Source organism: Lonchura striata, chromosome 7, assembly GCF_050655825.1.
Source record: "Lonchura striata isolate lonStrDom1 chromosome 7, ASM5065582v1, whole genome shotgun sequence".
Taxonomy (NCBI): Eukaryota; Metazoa; Chordata; class Aves; order Passeriformes; family Estrildidae; genus Lonchura; species Lonchura striata.
The window spans coordinates 35,338,149-35,363,853 of NC_140709.1; the positions used below are offsets into that span (position 1 = coordinate 35,338,149).

Genomic DNA, 25,705 nt, shown 5'->3' on the forward strand with positions numbered 1-25,705 from the left:
TTTTATTTTTTATTGCTACAAAAAATAAATCATTGTTCTGATAGGAATTTACAGAAGGCAACAATTTGGCATTTTGGCCAAAATTTTGCTTCAGTTTTTAAGAGCACTAAAGCCCTTTAGACTCATGCAACTTCTCATAGTCAGGTAAGGAGGAAATTATTTCCCACATATAGTGCTCTCACTTTTTCTTATATATAATTAAATTATGTATTCATTGTTTTATTCTGTCTTCATACAATTTAAATTTTCAAGGCCAACAGAAATGATTTTGTATCTTTTCTATGCTTGGACTACACTCATAACTTTTCCAGTTATATTCCACCAGAAGCTTCTGCTCATTTATAATTCATCTTTTTGATCTTTTTTACATTAAAGTAATAGAGCTCGTGGTGTTTAATTTCAGGCAGCCCTAGCAGGTTCCTGTCATTCAGGCATTGCTCTCCTGGAAATGGCTGGTCTGTTTTGCAAAGCAATGGTATGCCAAGTTAATTGAAAGTGCTGCAAAGTTTCTGGGTTAATCTGCAGCTCACATTACTCACTGCAGGATTTCCCTGGCTATCCCTGCCTCTGCACTGCTGATCCTTCCCTCCCTGGAACCCTGAAACTCCCAGAGCCACACTGGACAGGAGGAATGCAGCTCTGGAACTTGGCTCTCCTGCTTCTGGCAGGGTGATGTCTGTTCAGCTACCTTCCAGATCCTTAGGAAGATGCAGCTTCTGCTAATGATCCCATCTGCCAACAACAACCAGGGCAGTAATACACAGTTCTGCTCTCACTGAAAGAATTTCAGTATCTTGGAGGGATTTCTTGGTACAGTTTATTTTCTTGTAGAGGAATGATGGGTCCAGCAAAGGCATTTCTCCCTGTCCCCCCTGCCTGTCCTGGCGGGGCCATGCACGTGGGACTGTGCTCCTGTGTGAGCTCTTCAGCTGGAGGTGACATTTCTCTTTCTTCACAGAATCAGGTACAAGAAAGGATCTGCTTCCCATAAAAACTTTGTTCTTCCTTATGCAGCTGGAAGTTTGATGTCTCTTACAGGAGTTGAGTGTGGAGAGAATCCCACACGGTCATGTCTGTTTAAGTATTGCCTGTGGTTACAGTTTTCTGCAGACTGCAGTACAAAAATCCAAGTGTCAGTAGAAGACAAAAAGATAATTCACTTTCATCTTGAGAACAAAGCTGAACAGAGGAGCTTTTTTTCAACTTTTTTAATTCATGAAACATTTATCTTTGAGTCAGGTTATATTATGCTGGCAAGAATATAATCTGTCAGCATTTCTACTATAAACTCCTGTTTTTAAGGTTTTTTAGGAGAGCCTTAGAGGTTCACTTTGAACAGATTTAGCATACAAGGTCTTGGCCTAGAAACATACTTCTCATCCCAATTATGAAAGATTAATATGCCTGCATCATTGGTGCAAAAGGTATATTAATGCTACATTCAGGTGAAAGTTCAGACCTACACAAATGAGGTAATTCAGGGGTCTTCCAAAGCAAGGTTAATTAAGTTTTTTTGATATATTTAATAGCCAGCGTTACTAACTGTGAAGTGAAAGGAAGACTGCTCTGTGATGAAGAGCATGGTGTTTGTCTTAGCTGGCAGGCAGAGCTCTCTTTCTAGATTTTATTACCTACCAGATTTAGAAAAATACTGCTTCTCAAGTTTTTAATGTTTCACTGTATGAAAGTTGTTATAGAAGTTCATGCATTTTAAAGACATTCAAAATTCTTTTTAATTTCTTTGGGGAGATGTAGTGAATAATGTTTTTTTTTTAAAAAAAAGAGGCCATCAGCTGATGTGCTTCAGCTTTGGTGCATACACCTGCCTGTGTGAATCCTCATGTAACAGAGGCAAGTTAATTTTAATTTCCAAAGAAAGGACTACAAAACATCTGAGTAATGCCCTGGCCTTACCCCTGCTCTAAACTCCAGAAACCTTCTCTGTGTGGTTCTTCCCCCCAGGGTCTATTCCAAGTGATAAGAACGGAAGTAAACTTCGCACTGAAGGTTCTGTGCTTGAGTTCATGGAGTAAACTCTGTGGTGACAGATGGCAAAACTGCTCTCCAGATTTGCTCAGTGCTCTGACTCAGTGTTCAGTGCTCACTGCACTGATGTGCCCGTGAAGCCTCCGGTGTAACTGGGAGATGGAGGCAGTTCTGCCCTGCTGGGAGTGCAGCCCTGTGGGTGGAACAGGATGGGGCAGATGCAGAGTGGCTCTGGCTGCCAGCAGGACTGGCCTGGGGGGACACACGCAGAGCCTGCAATGTGCAGGGGGCTGCTGGAATGAGTTATTGACACAGAATAGCCTGAGCTGGGACTCAGAAGGATCATCAATCCAACCCCTGACCCTGCACAGCACACCACAACAATTCCACCCTGCGCATCCTTGGGAGCGCTGTCCAGATGCTCCTGGAGCTCTGGCAGCCTCAGGGTTGTGCCCATTCCCTGGGGAGCCTGGGCAGTGCCAGCACCCTCTGGGGAAAGGACCTTCCCCAAATATCCTACCCTTACTCCCCTGACACAACTTCAGGCTATTCCATTGGGTCCTGTCACTGGTCCCCACAGAGCAGAGGTCAGTGTCTGCCCATCCTCTTCCCCTCACAAAGAAAGTTTCAGGCCCTGATGAGTCTCCCCTCAGTCTCCTCCATCTGAACAGACCAAGTGCCCTCAGCTATTCCTCACACAGCTTCCCCTCAAGGCCCTTCACCATCTTTGTTGCCCTTTGGATGCTCTCTGATAGCTTAATACCTTTCTTACTCTGAGGAACCAAAACTGCCCCCAGCACTGGAGGTGAGGCTGCCCCAGCCCAGAGCAGAGCAGGACAGTCCCCTCCTCAGCCTGGCTGGCTGTGCTGGGCCTGATCCCCAGGACAGGGCTGCTGCTCCTGGCTCCAGAGCACTGCTGACTCAGGTCCAACTGGCCAGGATCCCCAGGTCCCTTCCTGGGCTGCCTCTTTCCAGCATCTCATTTCCCAGCCTGTCCATACAACCAGCACTGCCTCATCCTGCACTTTCCCTGGCTGAACCCCACATGGTTGGTATGGTCTGGGAGAGAAAGCTGCTGTCTTGCAGAGCTAGAAATGGCAGATATTCTTTAGCCCTTTCTTCCAGTTTTTGTGCTTACCCATCATATCCCATGAAAATGAGTTTTCTCTCTCCTAAAAAATGAGCTTTTGCTCTCGTGAAGAGATCCAAGTCCCTTCTGATGTCTCCCACTTCGTGGCAAGGACGCGACAGTGACACGGAGGGACAGTGGAGCCACGGTTCTGCTGGATCTGCCACATGCCCTGTGGAGCTCCCCACTGCTGGCTGAGGCAGACGGGCCATGTTGTGAATAAGGCATGGGAATGAGAAGAATGCACAGTTTTAATTTTGCATTTTGCTATGAAAATGGGAACTCTTGTACAGATCCAACAAGGAAGGAGGACAGTTAGAGCTTCCCAGTGAGTTGGTAGCCAGAAATCACAGTACACTGAACATTCCTTGCTTTAGCAAAAGTTCAGGTCCAGCCAAGAGAGCTTGCAAAGCATTACAATGTTTTATTTGCTGGGAAAATTCCACCTATGTAAGCTCAGAACTTTCATTTTCCCCCAAATGCAATTAAACCTTTCATGAAGAACTGTTGGGAGGTTCTGTTTGTTTTTAATAAAGAGAATGAGGTGAACATTTCCACAGCTGAGTGCTTCGTGGTTTGAACACTTTTCTCAGTTTAGTCCTTCTGAATGAACATTATTTCTTTCAGTTAATTTCTAAATGAACCAAGAAATTACAAATAAATTTCCTATCTGAACACTGTTTAGATAAATCTCACACTCAAATGTTGTTATCTAAAAGCTCATATCAAACTCATAATTACCTGTTGTGACTAGGATATTACACTCAGCTTGATCTAATGCATTTGTTATCTTGATTCTGGACCTGCAAAGTGAGTTTGTTCGTATCACGTACAGCAAGGCATTCAAAATCCAGAAAAAAACCCAAAAGAGCAGAGTTTGAGAAACATTAATAGCTTTCAAATGGCACCCTACTGGTTTTGGCTGTGTGTTTTCTCCAGAGGTGCATGCAGTATGGCTTGTTAAGTTTGGGAGCTTTATTTTGTTGCTCTTGAAATGGTAATTAAAACAAGTATAGGAAGATTCAGCTGCTGTGTTACATAGTTAAAGGTGAAACTTAATTATTGCAATGCAAAGAAGCAAATTAATTATGATTGTATGCAGACTGTCTTGTCTTAGCCTGGTGTTCCTGTATCTGTATGGATACACAGTAGGGAGGATTTGCAACAGAATTTTATTATTGATTCCCAAATCTTGGGCTTTTATCCTTTGAAAGTAGGAACAAAAAAAAAATAATTTGAATTTAGAAACCTTGTTTAACTACTTTTGAAGCAAGATTACTGTTTGCAGATCCCTAGCAGCAAAGATCAGGCTGCTTTTCCATGAAACCAGATTTCATTCCAACAAAGGAATGTTTTCACTCCCGGGAGTCTTTTAGGTAGCTGCAGTCCAAGGCAGGCAATTAATGCCTGCGTTCAGTGGAAGCGGAAGGGTTGATGGGCTCCACAGCATAATGCCAGGGTGTTTCTAACCACTGATTCTAATTTCTGGGTTTCAGACTGGAAAATTATATGTGTGTGTGCATGTGGGAATAATAAGTAAAAACCTCCAAAATCTCAACAATGAAGAACACTTCATATTTGGTTTTCTTTGAATGTTGCTGTTATGGATGTATCTCCTGCAGAGGAAGACTGTATGATTGTTAATGTAATTGACAAAAGCTCAAGGAGGGAATGGAGCTCAGACTTCCTCCATTAATATTTCAGTCCAGACTCAGCTGACAATAATAATGTATTTTCCATTATTTATACTGCTGGTGTGTCCAGTGCAATGAGACTGGCTAGACCATGGGTTAAAGGTGGGGGAGATGGGCCTTTCTCCAGTTTCAGGGTTCTGCTCTGGTGTTTTGTTGATGCTCCTGCTCTCAGTTTGGGATTGTTCCCTTTGAAAGGGGTGATGGTCAATGAGACCTTCAGGCTACAGCAAAGCACCATAATTTTCCCCAAACTAAGAACTGCCCTAATGTCAATCTCCTTCTTTTTCCCTGCTGTTTTCCTTGTGACACAAGGCCCAAATGTTTGTTCTTGCTTCACTTGAACTTTAAAGAAATTTATTGAAATGGCAGATGTACCCAGGTTGCAACTGAACCCTGTTCAGTTCCACACTGCATGAAGCACTGGTGGTGCTATAGTGGATTATTTTATAATTAAAGCCTGAAAAGCAGAATGCATATGCAAAAGGGATTTCATTAACTTACTGCTGAGCTGTTGGTGCTGAAAGCTCAGTGCTAACTTGAATTCTAGTCCACAGAATATCTTTTACTATTTGGTATTACAACCAAGTAGTGGCTTTCCAGATTTGTTTTTATGTTTGCAAATCTCAGATTTCCCAGTGTTGGTAGAGAAGACCCGAGCTGTGCACTGAATAAAAATGAAGTGGCACTTTGGAAATTAAGTTTTGATAGTATTGAGAAACACTTTGCAGAATCATTGCCTTTGTCTGACTTCTATTATCATTATTATTACTTTTATTAAAATCCTTTTCAGAGGGCTTATACTGAATTGGCTTCAGGAGGGAAAGCTGAAAGTTAACATGCATTTTGTGCAGCATCCATGTGGTTTTCTTTTTTCCCACAGGTTTGTGACAGCATGCTTTTTCTGTGTTTGTGGAAAGGTTACTGTGTGTGTATTGGTATTTGAGAGTGTCTGAGGGTAAATACTACACCCTGCTGAGCAGCAGCAGTTATTTTACAAGGGCTACTTTTTACTTGCAAAACATGCACCAACACTTGGTTTGTTACCATGGGCTGGGTGCAATCAATATTGCTGCTGGGCCACAAGGTACATCTCATGTCCTTGACATTTTTTCTCACTAGACTGCTTATGTGTAGTTTGGTTATTATTGTCTCCTATCCTGTTACCTTTATCAAATTAAGTTACCTGTCAGTCTTAGGGAATTTTGTGTAATCACATTTCTATTCCAGCAGTGAATTTGTAATTAGTAAAGTTTTCCTTGTATCAGCATTTATTGGCTCATGTTTTATTACTTAGAAATCACAGAATTAAAGAATCTGCTGGGCTGGAAGAGATCCACTGGGATCATCAATCCAGCTCCTAGTCCTGCACAGACACCCCAACAATCCCACCCTGTTCCCTGGACTCCAGCAACCTTGGGGCTGTGCCCATTCCCTGGGGAGCCTGTTGAGTGCCCCACACCCTCTGGGGAAGAACTTTTTCCTGATATCCAGTCTATATCTAACATCTAACTTATAAACATGCAGGGGTTTTGGAGTTGGTGACTGTTAAAAACCACGGAGGACTCAAGAACTGTGCTCTGGTAACCTTTTTTGCTTAAGGTGGATGGTGTGCTCTTTAAATACAGAGCTTTTAATAGTTCAGAGCCTTTTTCTCTTGTTGCCTTGCAATCCTTTTATGGGAATAATGCCAATTTCCTAGTATCATCACAACAGCCATGTGGCCTTGGACAGAAACTACTTCAACAGAGAGGTAAATGACAAATACAATGAGACACAAAATGGCACTTGCCAAAGTTGCCTGCTCCCTCTTTTGGGTGACATTTTTTTAAACAAAAGGAATTCAGTGCAGCATTAAATGCTGGGCTTTATCAGAGATTTGTATTCTAATGCCATATGAGCAAGACTGGGAAGAGCCTCCTTGGTCTCCAAGTCCAGGAAAAAGATCACATACAGGAGAAGGTCATTTATTTCCAGGCTTTTCAAGCAGCCTCTTATAGTAATGAGATTTTTTTTTTTTTATCCCCACTATTTGGAGTGGAGTACGTTTCTGTATCTCTCTGTTCAAGAACTGTCTTCTAATTTTCCACTGGAATTTATCTGCAGATAATGAATCCCCATATGTTCCTGCATCAGCAGTGCTCTTCAGCCTCAATAGCTCCTTTCCCTCTTTGCTCTTAACCCCTGAGATATTTACAACAACAATGTAATCCTCTTCAACTGCTGCTTTGTTGGGCTGAGTTCTCCTAAGTGGTTCAGAGATATAATATGAACCACAGAGCATTATCAGGGAGCGTCCCTCCAGAATTACTTTGTGGTCAAAGCTCATTAACTGCTTTCTGAAAGGGCTTGTTGCAAACAGTGAGAATAAGCTGCTAGACATGCTGGTGATAAAATGTAAATTTTGTCAGTGAAAAAGAGAATTCAAATTTCTTATGTCAGAGTAGGAGTGATTTTTTTTTTTTTTAATCAGGAAAATAAAATGGGATTAAGCTGATTATATAAACTCCAAAAGCATAACAGACGTATGGCTAACCTATGTTACCCCTGCTCCTGTGAGACTGATCCAAGATCAGGATAAGCAGTCAAATTTCAGATCTTGTGGTTGGGTTTTTTCAACTTTCCAGAAAAATGCAATAAATTGTCTTTCAATTGCAGTGTTAATAAAAGCTTTCTTAGAAAAAAATTTGTTCTTCAGCATATGATTGCACTGCTCCAAGCTGGACTTCACTTTTAACAGGAAGTATTTTTTAACCCATGAAGCCAATGCTTTCTATGAAAACAGAGAAGTGCATCTCTTATAAATATCCCTGAAGATCTCAGGGTTTTTTAGCAGGAGATAGTGTGGTTGGATGACTCCTGTACTGGGAGAACAAGCCAGATATCAGTGATGACATCTGACGTATGTTACTGCTCTGTGTAGGTCACCTATGGCCTAATGTGGGAGATGACAAAAGATAATTAATTTTGATTTCATGCCTGTGATTCCTTAAGGAAGCCTTAGTTGGTGTGTGTGTAATATCAAGAGGCATGTACTGACTCACTGCCTGAGAGGTGGTTTGGAAGGAGCAGTTCCACCTTGTAATTGCAGCCCTCCAGCCAGGGAGATGGCTTTACTTGGGGATATTTGAATGCACCTTTTCTGCTGGCTACGATGTGAAGTAAGGAGATAGATCCTTAGTAGTAGTACAAAATGTGTTCCTGTTCTGAACCAGGAGCTGGCTTTGTATCACACAGTGTGTCTTGATTTTCACACAGCCATAACATCAAGGTCTTTCTGTTTATACCAAGGCTATAGAATAACTTACATTGCTGTAACTTATTTAAATGCTGTCTGTTTGTTCTTTCCTAGGGTCTCCGTGTTTACACATTCCAGGGTCACGTGCATTCCTGTAATCATGCTACATTCAACAGGAAGGTAAGTTCTGCATGCAAATTTCCCTTTTTTCTTCCCTTTAACCATCATGTTCCTTGCTCTGGCCCACACTGTCCTGCTCCTTGGTGACACAGAGAACTCTGGGGCTGGATTCAGAATCAGTGGTGGCTCAGTGGCCCCACCTGCCAGCCAGACCAAAGCCTCTGTTCCTGTTACAATAGAGCTGCCCCTTCCTTGCTGCTCCCTCCTTCTTCAGTGCATGATGTCTAAGCCATTCTCCTCTGTTGGGATCATTGACTACTTTATTTAAATGAATATTTTTGTTGGGTTTCTTTCCCTGGATGGTTAATTTATAGCTGTTGTCTGAAAGGAGCCTTTTTGACTGGGATCGGAGACAGACTGCTTTCTGCATTACTGACAACTTTGGAAGGGGAGGAATTTCTCCCAAATGGCTCTTAGAGGCCATATGAAATACTCTGAAATGACCCAAACATTTGTGATGTATGATTCCTGTAGCTCTCCTGGCCACACTGATCTTTAAAGCTGGTGTGGAAGTGCTGAGGCATGTGCTAGCTTCTGCTGCCACAAGCAGCCTTTTTTCTCAGAGACCATCTTTCCTGAAAAGTAACTTTGTGGTGTTCCTGCTCCCCGTACTCCCACTGACACCTTCATTACAGGGAGAGCAAGGTACTAATTTTTCCTGCAGGAGATCCTGAATATTCTCCTCTTGCTCAGTATCAGCTGCTGCTTTGCCAACTGCTCTGTGTGTTTGTAGGGGAAACCCCAGGAGCTGGCACAGCAGAAGGTATGGGATAAACTGATGTCAGGGAGGGAAATAAAAATCCCAAGGCATCTTAATTCTTTCTTGGCCATGTGCATCTGTCTATATTTGATGGGCACAACCTGCCTCTCAGTGCCCTGAGACACCGTGGTGGGGAACAAAGAGTGTTTAATAGGATGTCTCAGTTTGAAAAGACAGGTGTCTGCTAAGGAAGGCAGGAGCCTCCCCTGGAACAGAGAATGTTCCAAATTATTATGCTCCCCTCCTTCCAAATTATTATGATTTTGAAGTTAAGGAGCTCTCGGGCAATGATATGGGAGTAGGAATAACAGTTCTTTGTTAGGGAAGAAAATAAAAATAAAATTAAAAAATGCAGTAATACAAAACAACATACCAGAGTGAGAACATGCCCTGTCCTCCTGTGGGTCAGGGTGGTGGCAGCAGCCCCATCCCAGGGTGGCTCAGCCCTCCTGCAGTGCCAGCTGTGCTTCTGCTGGAGCAGGATCCTGCACAAGGGGGGAGTTTTCCTCTGGAGCTGCAGGGCTGGGGGAGATGGGCCTGGGCTCCTCTGGGAATGCAGTGGGGAAGAAAGCTGCTCCTCTGGGAATGCAGTGGGAAGAAAGCTGCTCCTCTGGGAATGCAGGGGGAAAAGGCTGCTGTGGTGTCCCAAAAGTCAGATTATATCCAGGTAGGAATGCTTGCCTCCTCCCCTGGGCAGAGCATCTCCCCATGGGGTGATGGAATTTTCTCAGCCATGCAGGGATACTCACTGGCCATGAACAGAAGAGATCTGGAGAGAGGATTGGTTGTGGATGAGATAAAGAAACCTGCCCCATGAACAGAAGAGAACTGCCCCAGCTATAACAGATGGCAAATAAAATCACACATCTTACAACCCAGAACACAGGAGCAAGCATGACAAGGGAAATACTGTAGGGATACCACAGCACGGTCCTTAATGTGGGTATTAATTCACAAAGGGCCTCATGTGACCTCTAATGATTAACATGAAAGGCCATGTGTTGATAACCTTCCAGACAAGCATGGAGTTTTGATAAGGAATATTACAGATGGCATTAATGCTAGACTAAAATCATTGGTTGACATTCTCAGTGATTGAATTAGTAAAAATGGAAATATTTGGTGAAATTGGTCAAAGTGAGTGAGGAATATAACTTCAGAAGCTGTGATTGCAGTTGTATAAGGTAATTCTGCTAGTGAAAAATTAAGTAGTGGTCCTGAGTTGTACAAGTAACAGTTGTCCCACGGCTGGCTAGCAGAGCAAGTTCTATGTTTCAGCCAAATATAGCACTTGAGAACTATTTTCCTACCCTCTAGTGCTTGCTTATCAAAAAAATTAAAATACTCCACCCTAAGCAAGCTGATTAAGGTGTTCTGAGTGTCAGTATTTTAGTTTAAAAATGCATATTTTATGAGGAAAAATGTTTTTTACAGAAACAGTCATATTTTCAGTAATACTTTCATAGAAAAGATTTTGGACATTGATTGTGGACTGTTTGGACAAAGTTCAACATTACTTCCAGAGGGTCCAACCTAATGCTTATACCTGGCCCAGGAAGTCTACAATGCCAAAACTGAAGGCAGATTGCTGAAAAATCCCTACTTTGATTTTATTTTTTTTTTTTTTTTTTTTTTTTTTGTTATGTTTTCTTATATTCTAATGTTATGGGTTTGCACATCCCCTGCTTTGCCAGTGGTGTTGCCAACATGGTCACACTCTGTGGGTACAGAGCTGTAATGGTGAGAGATCCTGAGGGACTGACTCCTTTTTCTGTTTGGACACAGGTCAGTTTGAGTGGACTCCTACTTCACTTCATTGGGCTTGTGGTAATCCCGTCTCAGGCTGCTTGATGCCAAAAGAAGTTAAAAAAAAAAATTCTAATTACACAAGAACAAGGAATAAATTTTCTAGTTAGATCAGAAAGCCGTTCAGGCAGTATGTCCAGATATTAAGGGGTAGTTTTGGGAAGAGTATTGTGTGAAGAAGAAGCTAAAAAAGAATAAGGCATTTATACAAATTGAATAAATCCTCATTAAACTGTGTGAAGCTGACTAAATCTGAGTTATTTACTATGCCATGCTTCTGAAACTGTAGTTAATAGTTTTGTTGTTTTTTTTTTTTTTTTAAGTGGGTAAGGTTTGCAGCCAGAACTCTTACTAGTTCTGAGATTTCCTAATTAGCCTGTTCTCTATGGAACAGAGCTGCCAGCTTGGCACCTGGAATGTGCCCATTTGTTGTGTCCTACCATGCTGGGACACAGGAGTCACAGTGCCCCACAGAAACCTCTGCTCTTGTGATTATGTCAGGACTTTACAGATAACACTTCCAGCAGCATTTAAATCCTGTGGTTTTCCAAGTTGGTTTTCTGCCTGTGGAGCGTTTGATAAAGTTTGAGCAAAATTCACATAGCTGCTTTTGAACTGGGGTGATAGAAAAGTGCACCTTTCCTCCTAAAAGTTACTGTTACCATCCCTTTTAGTCCCATGTTTCCATAACACAGTAACTTGGTAGAGAAAAATGTTTTAATTATTTATTTTGCACTGGGGTATGGCCCAAGCAGCATTTCAGGTGAGCTCCGTACCTCCTTTGCAATGGTAAATCACTTCTGCTAATGAAGTATAAAGACTACAGATGCTTGGTTGAGTCACAAATATAAAGTAGAACAAGGTTTGCTCCCTAATGTGTGTGTATATATGTGTTTGTGTCCAAATAAAAGTATGTCATGCTGTGTTTGTGTCATATCTGCAGGTTTAGGAATCATTATAGTGGTTATCAAGTTTCCCTAAAAAAAAAAAAAAAAGTATTTTAGAATTACTGGTTATATTAGGAAAATCTAAAAGACTATAAAAATATGCTTGAGAACAACTACTCAATTTTATCTCCCCAGGCCAAAATGCAAGCAGCATCTCGGTCATTCCTCCATTGATTTACTGAAGGGCAAATAATGTCAGACAGTTTTTAAACAAAAAAAAAAAAAAAAAAAAAAAAAAAATTTCAATTTTGTTTACCTCCTCAGCAATCCAGTTGGATGTCAGCTACCATTTAGCTGGGCCAATAATATTGATATTTGATGTCAGTTCTTATTCATTACTGCACCCAAATGATGCAAAAGTCAGATCTCTCAGATGTTTCTATGGATAGCCAGATAAAGCCAGGGATGTCTGACTGCATCTAACAGACACAAACAAGAAAAGAACAGAATACAAAATCAAAAACCTATCTGGTCCTATTGTTATTTATGTATTCAAAGTGTTCACCTCTTTGCATAAACTCAAAGCCAGTTGCTTACAAAGGCTACTTAGTAATATCAAACATGTTCAATTATACATGCAAAAGGGCTAATAGGTTCTTCCTCTGGTTTATTTCTGTCTCCATGCATAAGAAATATAATTACAGAACTGAATTACATTTTAAGTACAGATTTCTATTATCATTAGTTAACTATTTTCAGGCAATCAAACAATGTTAGAAGTGGAAAAAAAAAATCTACTTCATCTCTCTGTCATGGCAAGGAACAAAATCTGTGTCAAAATACCTCCATTTCACTTGGTGGCAAACAGCTCTTTCTGGTATTAGGGAATCACTCTGAAAATTGTTCTGTAATTCACTTCTACATCCATTCTCTGACATAGTCATGTTATTCCCTAATTTTTGAAGTAAGTTTCCTGGAATGCTCCTTTCCCTTAGCCATCCTCTCTGTGCTACCACAGACCCTGCAGTTAGCACTGGGCCTGCTTTACACATTATGTGCCGACCAGATAACATGTTCCTAGGCCACTTGAGAAGAATGGGGTAGAAAAATTAATAGATTAGACTAGACTAGACTAGACTAGACTAGACTAGACTAGAATAGAATAGAATAAAATAGAATATAATAGAATAGGTCCATCTTTATTTTTATTAGTATGAATATTTTTGCTCTCCAACTCTGATACTCTTAATGTAGAAGTCTGGATAAATATGTCTAGCAGGTAGCCTAGAAGTAAAAATATTCTTCTGGATCTTACTGTAGGGAAGCTGCAATATGTAGGGACTTATTTAACTGTTAAAGGCCAAGGAAATTCAGGATGCATTGGTTTGGAAGGGAGTGGCTCCTCCTGAGTTGCTGTATCCCTGTGTCCTTGAGAAAAGAGTCTCACAGCCAAGGCCCTTCAGTGGGATTAAAAAACCCACACATCCAGGACTGATTTTTAAATGTCATATCTTGTTTGTGTCATTCAGTTTCCCATCACCGTTTCAAGTTTCTCATCAGAGATCATTTGCAAAGAAAAACTCAGTAATAGGTGTCACACACCTCGATAAGCCAAGGGCAGAGAAAAGCCATGTGCAGCAATGATGGGCACTGAGAAACCTTTGGTGTCAGTAAATGCACTGGCTTCTGCTGGAGTTTGCCTTTGCACTCCTAAATCAGACTAAATGCAGTTCCTTCACTCTCTGCTTGTTTCATCTTCCTGGGTTATTTTTGGATCAAAATCCGAGTTATAATTTCTTCTGGGGGGAAAAAATAATTAAAAAATCTCTTAGTCTAGCAGTTTGCTTCATCAAGGCACAAGCTGACTTCGAAAACATGGCATTACTTGTTTTTTCTCTTCTCTCTAACATATATAAATACATCATATATAAATAAACATAAACCTGTTTGAAGATTCTAAACCAAATCCCATCAAGTTTACTAACTCTAAAAATAATCACAGCTCAAGAAAATCTGCCTTCTTTTGTTTCAAGCCTTTGCATTATGAGATGTGAGATGGGCTCATTCTGCCACAGGACATCTCTCCTCCATCCTCAGGGTTTGAATCCCTCTTTTGTTTGGACAATGCTCTCAGGTACAGGGTGGGATTTGGGGCTGTCCTGTGCAGGCCAGGGGCTGGACTTTGATGAGCCTTATGGGTCCCTTCCAAGCCAGGATATTCTGTGATTTTATGATTTACCACAGAGCTGATTTTTAGTTCTGTTTTTACAATACTCTCTGGTGCTCTTTGTTGTCATCATTCAGGGACTCACAGTACAACCTGAGCTATCTTGTAAAATTCACCCAAATAAACATGGGGAAGCTTAGATTTTAGAAGACCTTTTACTCTTCCTTATTGCTGGCTCTAGGAGAGTATTTCAAACCCATCAAAAAATTAATTAAGTACCCATCAAGAAATTATGTACCTGAAGGAAGCCTGCAGGAACCTACAGGAAAGATGGAAAGAGACAAAGGCTCAGAGTGACAGGACAAGGGAGAATGGCTTCAAACTGACAGAGGGGTAGACTGGATGTTGGGAACAAATCCACATGGTGATGGTGTAGATGAGGAATGTAGGATAGGAAGCAAGCAGGTGTCTGCCATCACGCTGTCTCATTCATTTGTTTTGAACCAGCAGTAAATGAAATACTTAAATATTTGACTTTTCTAATTGAAGCTTTTAATCAGATTTTGCTCTTGTTTAAATATTTGCACATAATGAAGCTTCATCTCAACACTTCATGATAAAAATTTGGGGTAATGCACTGACATTTGGATTCAGACAGCTCTGAAGAAGAAAAAATGTGTCATCATTTTTAGATGGCTTTGACATAATTTGGGTTTGAGTAACTTTAAAGACTTAAAAATTCTTTAAAGGATTGTATATTCTAGGTCAGATTAGCCCTTGAAAGATCCTCAACAGAAACCGATAATAATTGACTATACAATATTTTCTTTTATGTTTTCAGACTTTATATTTACAAATATAAACATACTGTTATGTCCGTTTCTGCTAACTAAATGAAACAGAGATTATCTCCTTTAATGTGATTTTGTTTGCTTATTTCTGTGTTCTGCAGTGAATGTGACCCTCTGTGTATACAGTACATGAAGCAAGTGCTGTTTAGCATGCAGACCCACAAGCACTGTGGAAAACTTTGCCCTTCTTTCTTAGAGGAGAAGAATTAATTTGTGTATCCTAAGGAATAAGGATTTTTTTCTAAATTGCATCTCCTGGCCCAGCACGCCAGCCTTTCCTGTAGCAGATGTACACCATGGGTCCAGACCCCTGTATAATTAATTTTTTACCAGCTGTTTCTTAAACTTGTCTTTTTGCAAAACAAACAAAATCAGAATGCAAAGGTCCACCTGGATTCTTTAAAATTCAACTTCCCATATGCAGTACAGTTCAATCTGCCTCTCTTTGTGGCATTTCATGGGAAATTATGTTCTAAAGCACATGTGAAAGCAGCAAAGCATCCCCACCTTCTACCCTGAGACTCTGTCATGTGACAGTCACGTTTTTGACAAATTGTGGAACTTTTACCTGCTCTGCTGTTGTTTTCACTGCCTGGACTGGGAATTATTGAGTTGTGAGGCCAGAGCCACCTCTTAAAATAAGTGCTATTGGATTTGCATTGGTAACCACTGGACAAGGAACAGCTCGTCCAGCAATGTTTTTGCAAAGCTGTCTTCAAAAGGGCTTAAACTAAACGTGGGGTAGAGAAATGGGATTAGTTTAGAGCAGTGCTTTGTATTTGGTAAGAATACATTTAGCACTTACCAAATCATGGCCAAAGAGAAGCAGGGTGCCTAGAACAGTGATGTATCTGTGGTGCAAAGGAAGTGGCTTTGTAGATTACCAAACTGGATTTAAAAGGAATTTATGCAAGCACGAAGAAGTAGGACCAGCTTTGGAAAGGCTTCTCTGTTATGAGAATGCAATTAATCTGTGGTTGAATAAATATCACTGTTAGAAGGTACTTGAATATCAGATTGATTTAATCTGAAAATAATTGAGAACACACAGCTGAAATCCATCAGGGGTAGGAATGCATATTGTTGGGTTTGCAGGGCAAGGTTTGCCGTACAGACAGCCAGCATCATTTCAGGGCAGGCCATGGGTCAGCCACGGCCATTTGGGACAGCCACCACCGTTTCAGTGGCCCAGAGGCCAGCTAAGGCTCAAGGGGACAGGGGGAGGGAGCAGTGGCCATCCTGGTGGCTTTGAGCCAGTCAGCCATTTCTCTGGTCTTCTTGAGGGCTGTGGGGTCTGTGAGAGCTCTGAGGTCAGTGAGGGCCGTGGGGTCTGTGGGGTCTCTGGGGGCTGTGGGGTCTGTGAGAGCTGTGGGGTCTGTGAGAGCTGTGGGGTCTGTGGGGGATGTGGGGTCTGTGGGGTCTGTGAGAGCTGTGGGGTCTGTGAGAGCTGTGGGGTCTGTGGGGTCTGTGAGAGCTGTGGGGTCTGTGGGGGCTGTGGGGTCTGTGGGGTCTGTGGGGGCTGTGAGGGCTGTGAGGGCTGTGGGGTCTGTGAGAGCTGTGGGGGCTGTGGGGTCTGTGGGGTCTGTGGGGTCTGTGAGAGCTGTGGGGTCTGTGAGGGCTGTGGGGTCTGTGGGGTCTGTGGGGTCTCTGAGGGCTGTGGGGTCTGTGGGGTCTGTGGGGTCTATGAGAGCTGTGGGGTCTGTGGGGGCTGTGGGGGCTGTGGGGGCTGTGGGGTCTGTGGGGGCTGTGGGGTCTGTAGGGGCTGTGGGGTCTGTGGGGTCTGTGAGAGCTGTGGGGTCTGTGAGAGCTGTGGGGTCTGTGAGAGCTGTGAGGGCTGTGGGGTCTGTGAGGGCTGTGGGGTCTGTGGGGTCTGTGGGGTCTGTGAGAGCTGTGGGGTCTGTGAGGGCTGTGGGAGCTGTGAGAGCTGTGAGAGCTGTGGGGTCTTTGGGGTCTGTGGGGTCTTTGGGGTCTGTGGGGTCTGTGAGAGCTGTGGGAGCTGTGAGAGCTGTGGGAGCTGTGGGGTCTGTGAGAGCTGTGGGGTCTGTGAGGGCTGTGGGGTCTGTGAGGGCTGTGGGGGCTGTTAGAGCAATAGGAACCATGAAGGCTTTGAGGGCAATGGGGACGCTGAGGTCCGTGAGGGTGGAATGCCCTGTCCTGCTCAGTGGGCTCAGGAGAGGGTGGTCTGATTTAATCTGGGCAGTGCATGGGAGAAACAACAAAATTCTCAGGTGGTTCAATAAGAAACTTTGACTTGAAGACTTTAGAACATTAAGGTAGAATAAAGTACTTGGCAAAATGTAAAACAACAGCCAGACTGAGTAAGGCATTTCAGGAACTTTAACTTACCGAGGCACAACAAGGCACGTGAGAAGGCATTGACTGGAATTTTTCAGTCAGGCTTAGAATATATCTTGAGAAGGAGAAAAAAGGGACAGAACTCATCCTGTTTCCACCCCACTTCCCACCTGATTGTTTTGAGCCTGTTAACCATTCCTCTAGTCTCCTACAGGTCAAGTCTGCTTTGTCCATGACAGTGCTTGGTGAGTGATATCACTTTGTCTTTAATCCAACCCACAAATATTTTTTTTTTATTTCTCTCTGTCCTGTCTGGCTGAGGTAGGGAATCATAGTATGAGTTTGGGGGACACCTGGGACCCAGCAGTGTCAGCATGCCATAGATATTTAGCTGTTTTTTTGTGAAGTAGTTCTCAAAATAATGGGATGAGATTTGTTGAACTAATCATTCTTTCGCCTGAAATACATTAAAACTGTGAGAGAGATTCATACACTTACTGAAGTTCAGAATTGGATTAGCTTCTGTGAATACATTTCTAATACTGTTGGTATTTTTTCTTTATGCATTTAGTTCCCCTTACTAAACACCCAAAGACAAGATAAGGAGCCACATATTATGTTGGGTTCGATGATCTTAGAGGTCTATTTTAACCTAAATTATTTCATGATTTTATGTGATCCTTTAGTGGTTTCTCTTTAAAAAAAAAAAAAGCACTTGTACTTTATGGATGCTCATTTTCTTTCAGTGACTTAGATGTTCTGCATTTTAAAATTAACAATTTTGCATTTAAGCAATACATCTCTTCCCTGTAATTTATGAATTTAAGAAAGTATGTATTATATCTATATTGTAACATTACTGCAGTGAATAGTACCCAGTTTTTACATTTGGAACTGAGTGCCAAAAAAATTCCGGTGCACAAACATGGTATAGCTCAGGAATTTTTATGTTTGTTGCTCTCAGGAGTGTCTAATGAGGTAATGATGGCACCTGACTTCACTTTAGTCATGGTATCTCTCAAAAATGCAGAGAAAAGCCAGTAATGGCAATTATCATTCATCTGCTCTCACTGCACAGATCCCAGAATTCAGACCCTTCTTTGATGGTTAGAAAGGGAAAAACAAAACTGATTATTATAAACCTCTCTGCAATGCTATTGCTCCCTTTGCAGCACTGTTTCAAGTGCAATGTCAACTACTGTGAGCAGTAACTCTGCAGGGAGTGCAGTGGTTTCCTATGTAAATTTATGCAAAGGGTTTCTGCAATCCTAGCATGTGTTGTGCTCCTCAAACACACCACCAGGCACTTCCTCCTACTTGATGTGACAAAGGGAAGAGAGATTCCCCCTGTCTCACACAGCAAGGGAAAAGCCTGCAGAGTGCATGTACACAAACTAGAGACCCATGATCATTTTTGAAAGTCTGTAGAATTGGAAACTCTGCTGCAGCAAAGGTCTGCCATTTCCATGGATTACTTTTAGTGAAGCTCCTCCTTTGGAGGATACAAGGGGTGTTCTGAGTCTCCATATGATGCCGTGTGAAGGCTGACCTAGAACAGAGCTAAAGAATAAAGCAGGGATTTATTAAAAGGCCTCAATGGATCCACCTTGGGCAGCACAAGAGCTCAGCCAGGGCTACATCCAAGATGGACCCAAAATGGTCACGGGTCTCTCTCTCCTATTAAGTTCTGGTCCATTTTCATATTGGAATTAATTGTTCAATTACAGCTTTAGGTTATGAAGTCCCATCCTTCTTGTTTTTTTCTCTTCAATTCACCATTGTTTGTGCTCTTGGGCTTGAGATTTGGATAATTTGTCCTTGGCCCCCAGATAGAGAAGGAATTGTTTTGTCTTCCTATTCTGTGAAGGGAGCTCACCATCCCCTAATATGAAGTACAGACTAAAGCATCACAGAATCTGAAAAATATAAAAGCTAAAACTGAGGTATCACATATGCTCTGAAAGCAACAATGACTACCTTCATGTCAGCTTCTACTAGTTCTACTCAGTGCAAAATTAGGGGTTGTTAATTGACAACTGCTAAGAAAGTTGGAGGATTCTTCTGTAGGAACCAACAGTGAAGCTTTGAGATTATTGTTTTTATATCAGTATCTTGGATTCTCCTCACCCCCACAAGAGCTGGTGTCTCACCAGTTCCTGGCTATTCAAAGCTGTAGAAAAAGTCACTGGGAGTGAGGGCCAGACCCCGGTTTCGTGAGCTCCGCGTTTTCAGTTGCTTTGAAACATAACTGGTCCTCTGCAACTTTGATCACAATGTAGAACTCAAAACTATAAAAAGACAAAGGTAGAAAAAAAGCAGATGGGAAAACATTGGCACTGCCTGTTAATAACCCTGGATCACCACTTTCCCCCACTCTGGATGAACATAATTGTTAAAAATGGACCGCTGCACTTTGAAAGTGTAATCAGTGTAGCTCTGTACTTTTGCCAGGCTAAGTAATTCCATGGCTTCTAAAAATATGATATTTTCATTTGAAACGGTGCTGTTTAAAGCGTGATACTTCAAAAATGGGTGGTGATTGATTAGTCATTAGTCTAATAATGGAATGCATCTGCATTTTTTCCTCCATCTTTATCATATTTTACATAATTCATTTGAAATAATTGGACATTAAAATCTTTTTCCTTGTAACCATTATGGCAGATTCACCCACCTCTGCCTGGATTCTCTTGGGATCCCTCTGCCCATGCTCACTGCTGCTCCACGGTGGGATGGGGTGGCACAGGGACAGGACTCTGGATGCCTTGCCTGTGTGTCACATTATTTTTATGGAGAGTATTTAGTTTTTGCATTGCAACAAGGCCTGAGGTAATAACTCTCCTCAGGTTTCTGTTGTGCTTCATGCTGTAAATGTGGGAGGTAATGACTCCTTCTCTTAAAAACATTCACTTGAAGGTGTATGAAATAGGGGTACAGTTAAGTGATTTAGGATGTGTCCCACAGAGAGCATTAGAAATGCAGATTATTGGAGCCTCCCTGTTTGAGGCGCCAGTTCCTCATGTGGCCATTTTGCCTATTGGCACTTAATGGCGAGGAGCTCCCACAAGCTTTGTGCACAAACTCCTTTTGCTGAGTTCAGAGACTGGGAACAAGACTGGCAGGACCAGTAAGAAACTCATCAGCCCTTTGTCATGCCCAAGATCACCAGGAATAATGGAAAGGAGCAGTAATTGTCAAGCTTCTTTCTGGCTGGGAAGGGGCCACCATGGATCTGTTGCCACTGGGGTTGATGAAAATGTCAAAGTCATCACAGGAGTCCCTTAAAACACATCTCACCCAGCTGCATCTGTCCTGAAAACAAAGGATTGCAAAGCATGAACTTGTCATAGTGAAAAGGAGTTGCTGTTTAGTCACAGTTTTGCTTGTTTAAAAATATGTGTAAAAGGTGATGAAGTAACTACTGACCTGCCTTCAACTGTAAAGAGGATGCTCCTGGGAGGAGTGCACTGCAGTCTAAATTAGATAAAGCAGCTTGATGTGGTTCATGTATTATTGATCTTTCAGCAATAAATCCAGAGGTGTGTTTATAAGCAAGAGACATAATTATGCAGATTTTTATCCTTCTCACGGGTGTGAAACAGCAGTTTTCAGGGAATATTTACCTAAAGTGTACCTGGTGATTAGTCCCATTGCTAATCATTAATATTCAGAAGGAAAAATTCATTTTTTAAGAAAAGGGAAGAAGGAAATAGGTTTTTAAAAACAGTGGAAACTAAATAAATCTTTTCATTCCTGATGTAACAATTATTTGGTTTGTTGCAAGTGTCAGTTGAGATTGGGATTGTGATGTATATGAAGTTGAGCAAGTCCATTTTAATGAGAGGTATTCTGGAATATAAAGATGTTCATTAAGTTGGCAGGAAGGTAAAGAGTGGAGGATGTAACTGTGAAGGCAATTAAAGGACTTGCAAAGTCCTTTAAGTAGAGCCTGGAACAGAGCCAGTCTTTGAATGCAAACTAATTGAATCCTTGTATAAATTCTTTAATTACTCCAGCATACACACACAAAACAGTACCAGCTTGATTCTATAGACTAGGCAGCAAGTCTGACTAGTTTTATAGAATCATTCTACATGCTCTCTGATTAAAGGAGCTAATGGAACTGGGCTGAGCAGCAGCAAATGTGGTATAAATGGAAATCAGAACAAGGGGAATCTGCTCCTGCACCTCTCCTCCTTGGAACTCATTGTCTCCTTTTACAGGAAATCAGTCAAGCCCTGATGGTCCACCATGCTGTTCAGTGAAATAGGGCATCCAAAATACATCATAAAAAAGACTTTAGTGTGGCAAGAAACAACAAGAATAAAACCATGAGGAAGGCAGGGGGTTCTTCCATGAATGACTAAAATAATAAATGTAGCGGGGATGAAAAAGCCAAAAGCTCACAGGAGAATTCGAAGTGATTCTGCCTTAAAAGCTTCTGAAAATGGCCCATGGCCAGATAGAAATGAGTTCATTTAACATATGACTTATGCTTTTCTTTTTCTTTTGAATGGTGTGTAGCTCCAAATAATTTTTCAGCTTGGTTACAGTCCTAGTTTATTTCTTCATATTGAAAAGTTGTTATCCCCCATCTCCAGCTCACTTGATTTGGATAAGGTGTGGAATAGAGTGAAGAAGTGCTGAAGGGTAATAGCCAGCTCACTAACAAAATAATTATGTGATGTTCTTAGTGTAGCAGCTGCCTCGGCATCGGTGATAATTAATGTATTTAGTAATAAGTCTGTGGGCAGAGTGTGTCAAGGCTGATCAAATACCTGCTTGTGTATGTTGATATGCTGCCACCAGAAGTCTGTTTTCTTACTTGTGTTTCCTGATGAGGCATGCTGTCTAATCACAGAAATCAGGCCAAATACACTGCTGGCTGTTACATTTTACACACACTTTGTTTATACCAGGTCTCTGGGAGGAAATTGTTAAAATGTCTGCAGACTTGTGACAGCAATAACTATTTTGATCTTTGCCACTGAGACAGTGTGTGAACCCTTTGGAGCAGGACCATCTTGTCTAGGTCACCCAGCACACATCACAGTGGGATGGGATGGTGCTCCCAGGGCAGGTTTCTCCAGCACTGCTGCTATTCAAGGATCAGGGGATTCATCCTTTCTGGTGTGGCCACAGATCACAGAATCATGGAATGGTCTGAGTTGGAAGGGACCCCCAAGGATCATTGAGTACAACTCTTCAGTGAGTAGTCCATGCAGGGACTGAACCCACAGCCTTGGCCCTGACCAACTGAGCCCAGAATGAGTGAGGGTGGTGCAGTGCATCTGGCACCTATAAACAGTTGGACTGTGTAAATTCCTGCCAGAGAGGAGGTTAGTTTACCTAAGGGGTCTGTAGTAGCAATGGGGGAAAGTAAACATGGCAGAGAATGGGATGGAAAGATTGTGAGAAAAGGGGGAATAGGTCTTCTCTTGTGGTGTGCCAATTACTGTAGCAAAATTAATGAATAGAAGGGAAAACCTGTAATACAAGTAAATAGGAGTATTTTCCTCATAATTGTGCCACTAGTAACGATGCCCATGTTGGAGCCAGTGGGAAGGTCAAAGTCAGCTCTCCATTCTCAATCACTTTGTACCAGGGATTGTCTGATCAATGTTTGCATAATATCTGTTCCAGGGACTCATTCTCAGTGCTGTTATGCTCTATCAGCTGGGCTGTGCTGTTACTTACAAGAGAAATGTCATCTTGAAAATCCATGGGTGCAACTGTAGGTGGCACAGGGCACCCACTGGAGTGTCTTCTGTCACTGCCCTGAGTGGATTATGTGCAGTCTCACCCAGGTGGGCTGTCCATCGATCCGGGTCAGAACTGCTGAGCTACCAAAGCTGTAATTAAGCAGCATTTATTGAACTCATTTGTTGGACACATACAAAACAAGTGTGAAAACACAAATGTTCTAAACCAAACCAAAACTGCCACTCACACACACACACCCACACACACCCCCAAAGTAATTTTTTGTTAAAAAATTGTCTTTCTGGATAGAAAAAAATCCTGAGTAAAATGCAGTCTATGTCAAAGTCATATTAAAGGATATGAAATAATGGGTGTGAAGGATACTAGTGATTTTCAAAGTGGGCCATTGATAGAGATGGATATAATCTTTGCAGAAAAAGGTGGAAAAGAGAGGCTGATGAAGTGTGAAGAGCTGGTCCAGAGGCCAAGAATTTATGCTGGAGAATGGAGGGATCTTTGTACACACATAATCATTTCCTCTTCCCTTTACTGGAGTGATGGGTGATGACCTAAGGAAAGGAGACATCCCACTCTGTAGTTACTCTTGTGTGCCAGCTCCATCAACACCTCTGATCAGCTGAGATGTGCATCTCTAGCCCCTCTGACTGTGAGATCATTCCAAAATTCATGATCAGTTTGGCAGAAGTTGTTTTATAAACATCAGCAATGGGTGTATGCATAGTTAATCCAGGCTCAATACTATCTGGAAAGAGTGAGAGGAGAGAAGAAACAGTTAATTATTTATAGTTCAAGAAAATAGTGTCCAAGTGGGATGTGGATGACACAGTAATTGAAAGGCATCAGGTACAGGCAATAAAGGAGTTTTGCTGCAAAACCCCACTTTTATTTAACCTGAAGGACACAGGTTACATGTGAACAAGTACTTTAACATTCCCATTGTACTCATGGGCTGCTTTGGATCAGCAGCATGAGGTGGATGAGGGAATTGCTGCTAATGTGGAATTTAGCACTTGTAACACATCAAATGTATGAAAACACTGCTTGTAAGAGGAAGGGATTGTATTTGATGACTCTTCATGTCTCATCTCCATGATGATGGGGGCGGTTTCCCCCACATTAAAAATGTGCTTTCCTGAGATCCAGTTCAAGCCATACAGCAGTTTGGAGTGTAGTTGTTGTATTTTTGAGTTTTTTGTTATTTGTTTCCCGACCAGCCTGCTTTCCCTCATCCTTTGTACAGGCTGAACTTGCTGGAAGGATCCAGATGAAATGACGGGGAATTCAGTGCGTATAGCTGGTGAGACAGCAGTTCAAAGAGCCATGATGTTCATGGCACTGTGTTGAGTGGGTATAGTTGTGGTTACTGACTTTTTTTTTTTTTTTTTGCAAAACAGCAGGTGCTGGAGTCTGGCTCCTGAATTCTCTAAGCAATGATTACTTTGTTTCTTGGTGTTAAGTCTGTATTAGTCCCTGTAACAAGCCAGAATGGAGTTTTGACATTTAAATCTCCTCCAAATGAACCTAAAGATTTCATTATACTTACACCAGGGTAGTGTTTTGCAAGCCATTAGTTTCTAGTTGAGAAGCTGATGGATATTTTAAGATCTTAAATCCTCTATTTGCTAGAAAACACCACACATTTTATTGCATTTACTATTTATGTGGAAGATGTAAAAAATATTTTTTTTTTTAAATCATGCATGCAGTATCTGACCCATGTTTCAGCTGATTTTTAGTCCCATACCATTGTGATTCCCCTCACAAACAATATTCTTTAGTATACTCTTGCACTTGCATAGATTGTAAAACACATTGGTAACTATGAGTGCACACCAGCTGAGCTGCCTTAGGGATTTGAATCTTTATTTAGGAAGTTCAAATGAAAAGTAAATGTTTCTACATGGGTAGCTGGGTAGTTCTTTCTGTTCTAGTGGGAAGAATTAGCTAAACAAAGTTATGTTTGGGCATCCTTTACCCTGCCTTCTTTGATTTCTGCATTTATTTATATGCTACATTATCCAAAAACTCTTTTTATGGTGGGTTTATTTGTTTGTTTGTTTGTTTGTGTGGGAGGCTGGGTTGTTTTGGGATTTTTTTGGGGGGAGTAGGGTGTTTCTTGTTATTTGGGTTTTTGTTTGTTTGTGGGGGTTTTGTTTGGTTGGTTTGGTTTGGTTGTTTTTAGTTAATATTGAACAGAGGCATGGGGGGATATGGTCCTCCTCTCTCCTTGCATAGTCCCTGCATGCTTCTGGCTCATTGAAAGGAGGAAGTTTCTCACAGAATCACAGAACATTCTGAGCTGGAAGGAAACCAGAAGGATCATCCAATGCACCCCTGAAGTGAATGGGAATTGTCCCTTAGCGTGTCTGTGGAATACACAGAAGGGAAGGAGTGTCTGTTCTGCCCTCACCTTACTCTTCACATGGAAAACGTGAAAATCAGGGCTAAAAGGCCAATCCTGTGGCTGGTGGGAAGAAAAGAGCCACAAGGCCTGTTCTTAGGGGACACTGGTGTCAGAATTCACGATGACCTTTTTTCTCCTTTGTACTTCCAGTTTCTCCTGAACTGGTCTCTTTAGAAGTCATGGTGTCTTGTTGCTAGTCAATCCAACAGAGCTGATAAGAGGCTGTGATAACCTCAGAGCCTCACATACAATAGGTTATTTATTTCTTTGTTTAAATCCAGTTGCTGTCTGGCTGCCCAGCCCCATGCCAGGGGCTTTGCTGTTGGCAGAAGGACAGCAGCAGTGCCTTGACTTTGTTTCCATCTCTGGCAGGGGGATAGCATTGCTTCCTGCGACTCTTCCGGCGTGCTGAAGCTCTGGGACATGCGGAAGTTGCTCCCTATTCTCTCCATCGATGCAGGTCCCCATCCTGCCAACCAGGTCGCCTTTCATCGCTCTGGTAGGGCTCTAAAACAACTTTTCCTCCCTGAAACAGCATTTGCTTTGCAATCTCTCTAATCTCTCTCTAGTTCTGAGATTGTTGGTGT

At 41.9% G+C, this 25,705-nt stretch overlaps 1 protein-coding gene across 6 annotated transcripts in view; it reads left to right on the top strand.

Moving 5' to 3' along the window:
- Positions 1–25,705, top strand: part of SPAG16 (sperm associated antigen 16) — a 363,770-nt gene that overhangs the window by 235,783 nt on the left and 102,282 nt on the right. For 5 of the 6 annotated variants that reach the window (XM_085585489.1, XM_085585484.1, XM_085585486.1 and 2 more), the window contains 2 exons: positions 8,159–8,224; positions 25,491–25,617. In XM_085585489.1, the coding sequence (XP_085441615.1) occupies positions 8,159–8,224; positions 25,491–25,617 (193 nt within the window). Of the gene's footprint in view, positions 1–8,158; positions 8,225–10,769; positions 11,028–25,490; positions 25,618–25,705 lie in introns of those variants that run through there. The other variant, XM_085585485.1, reaches the window with a different exon arrangement.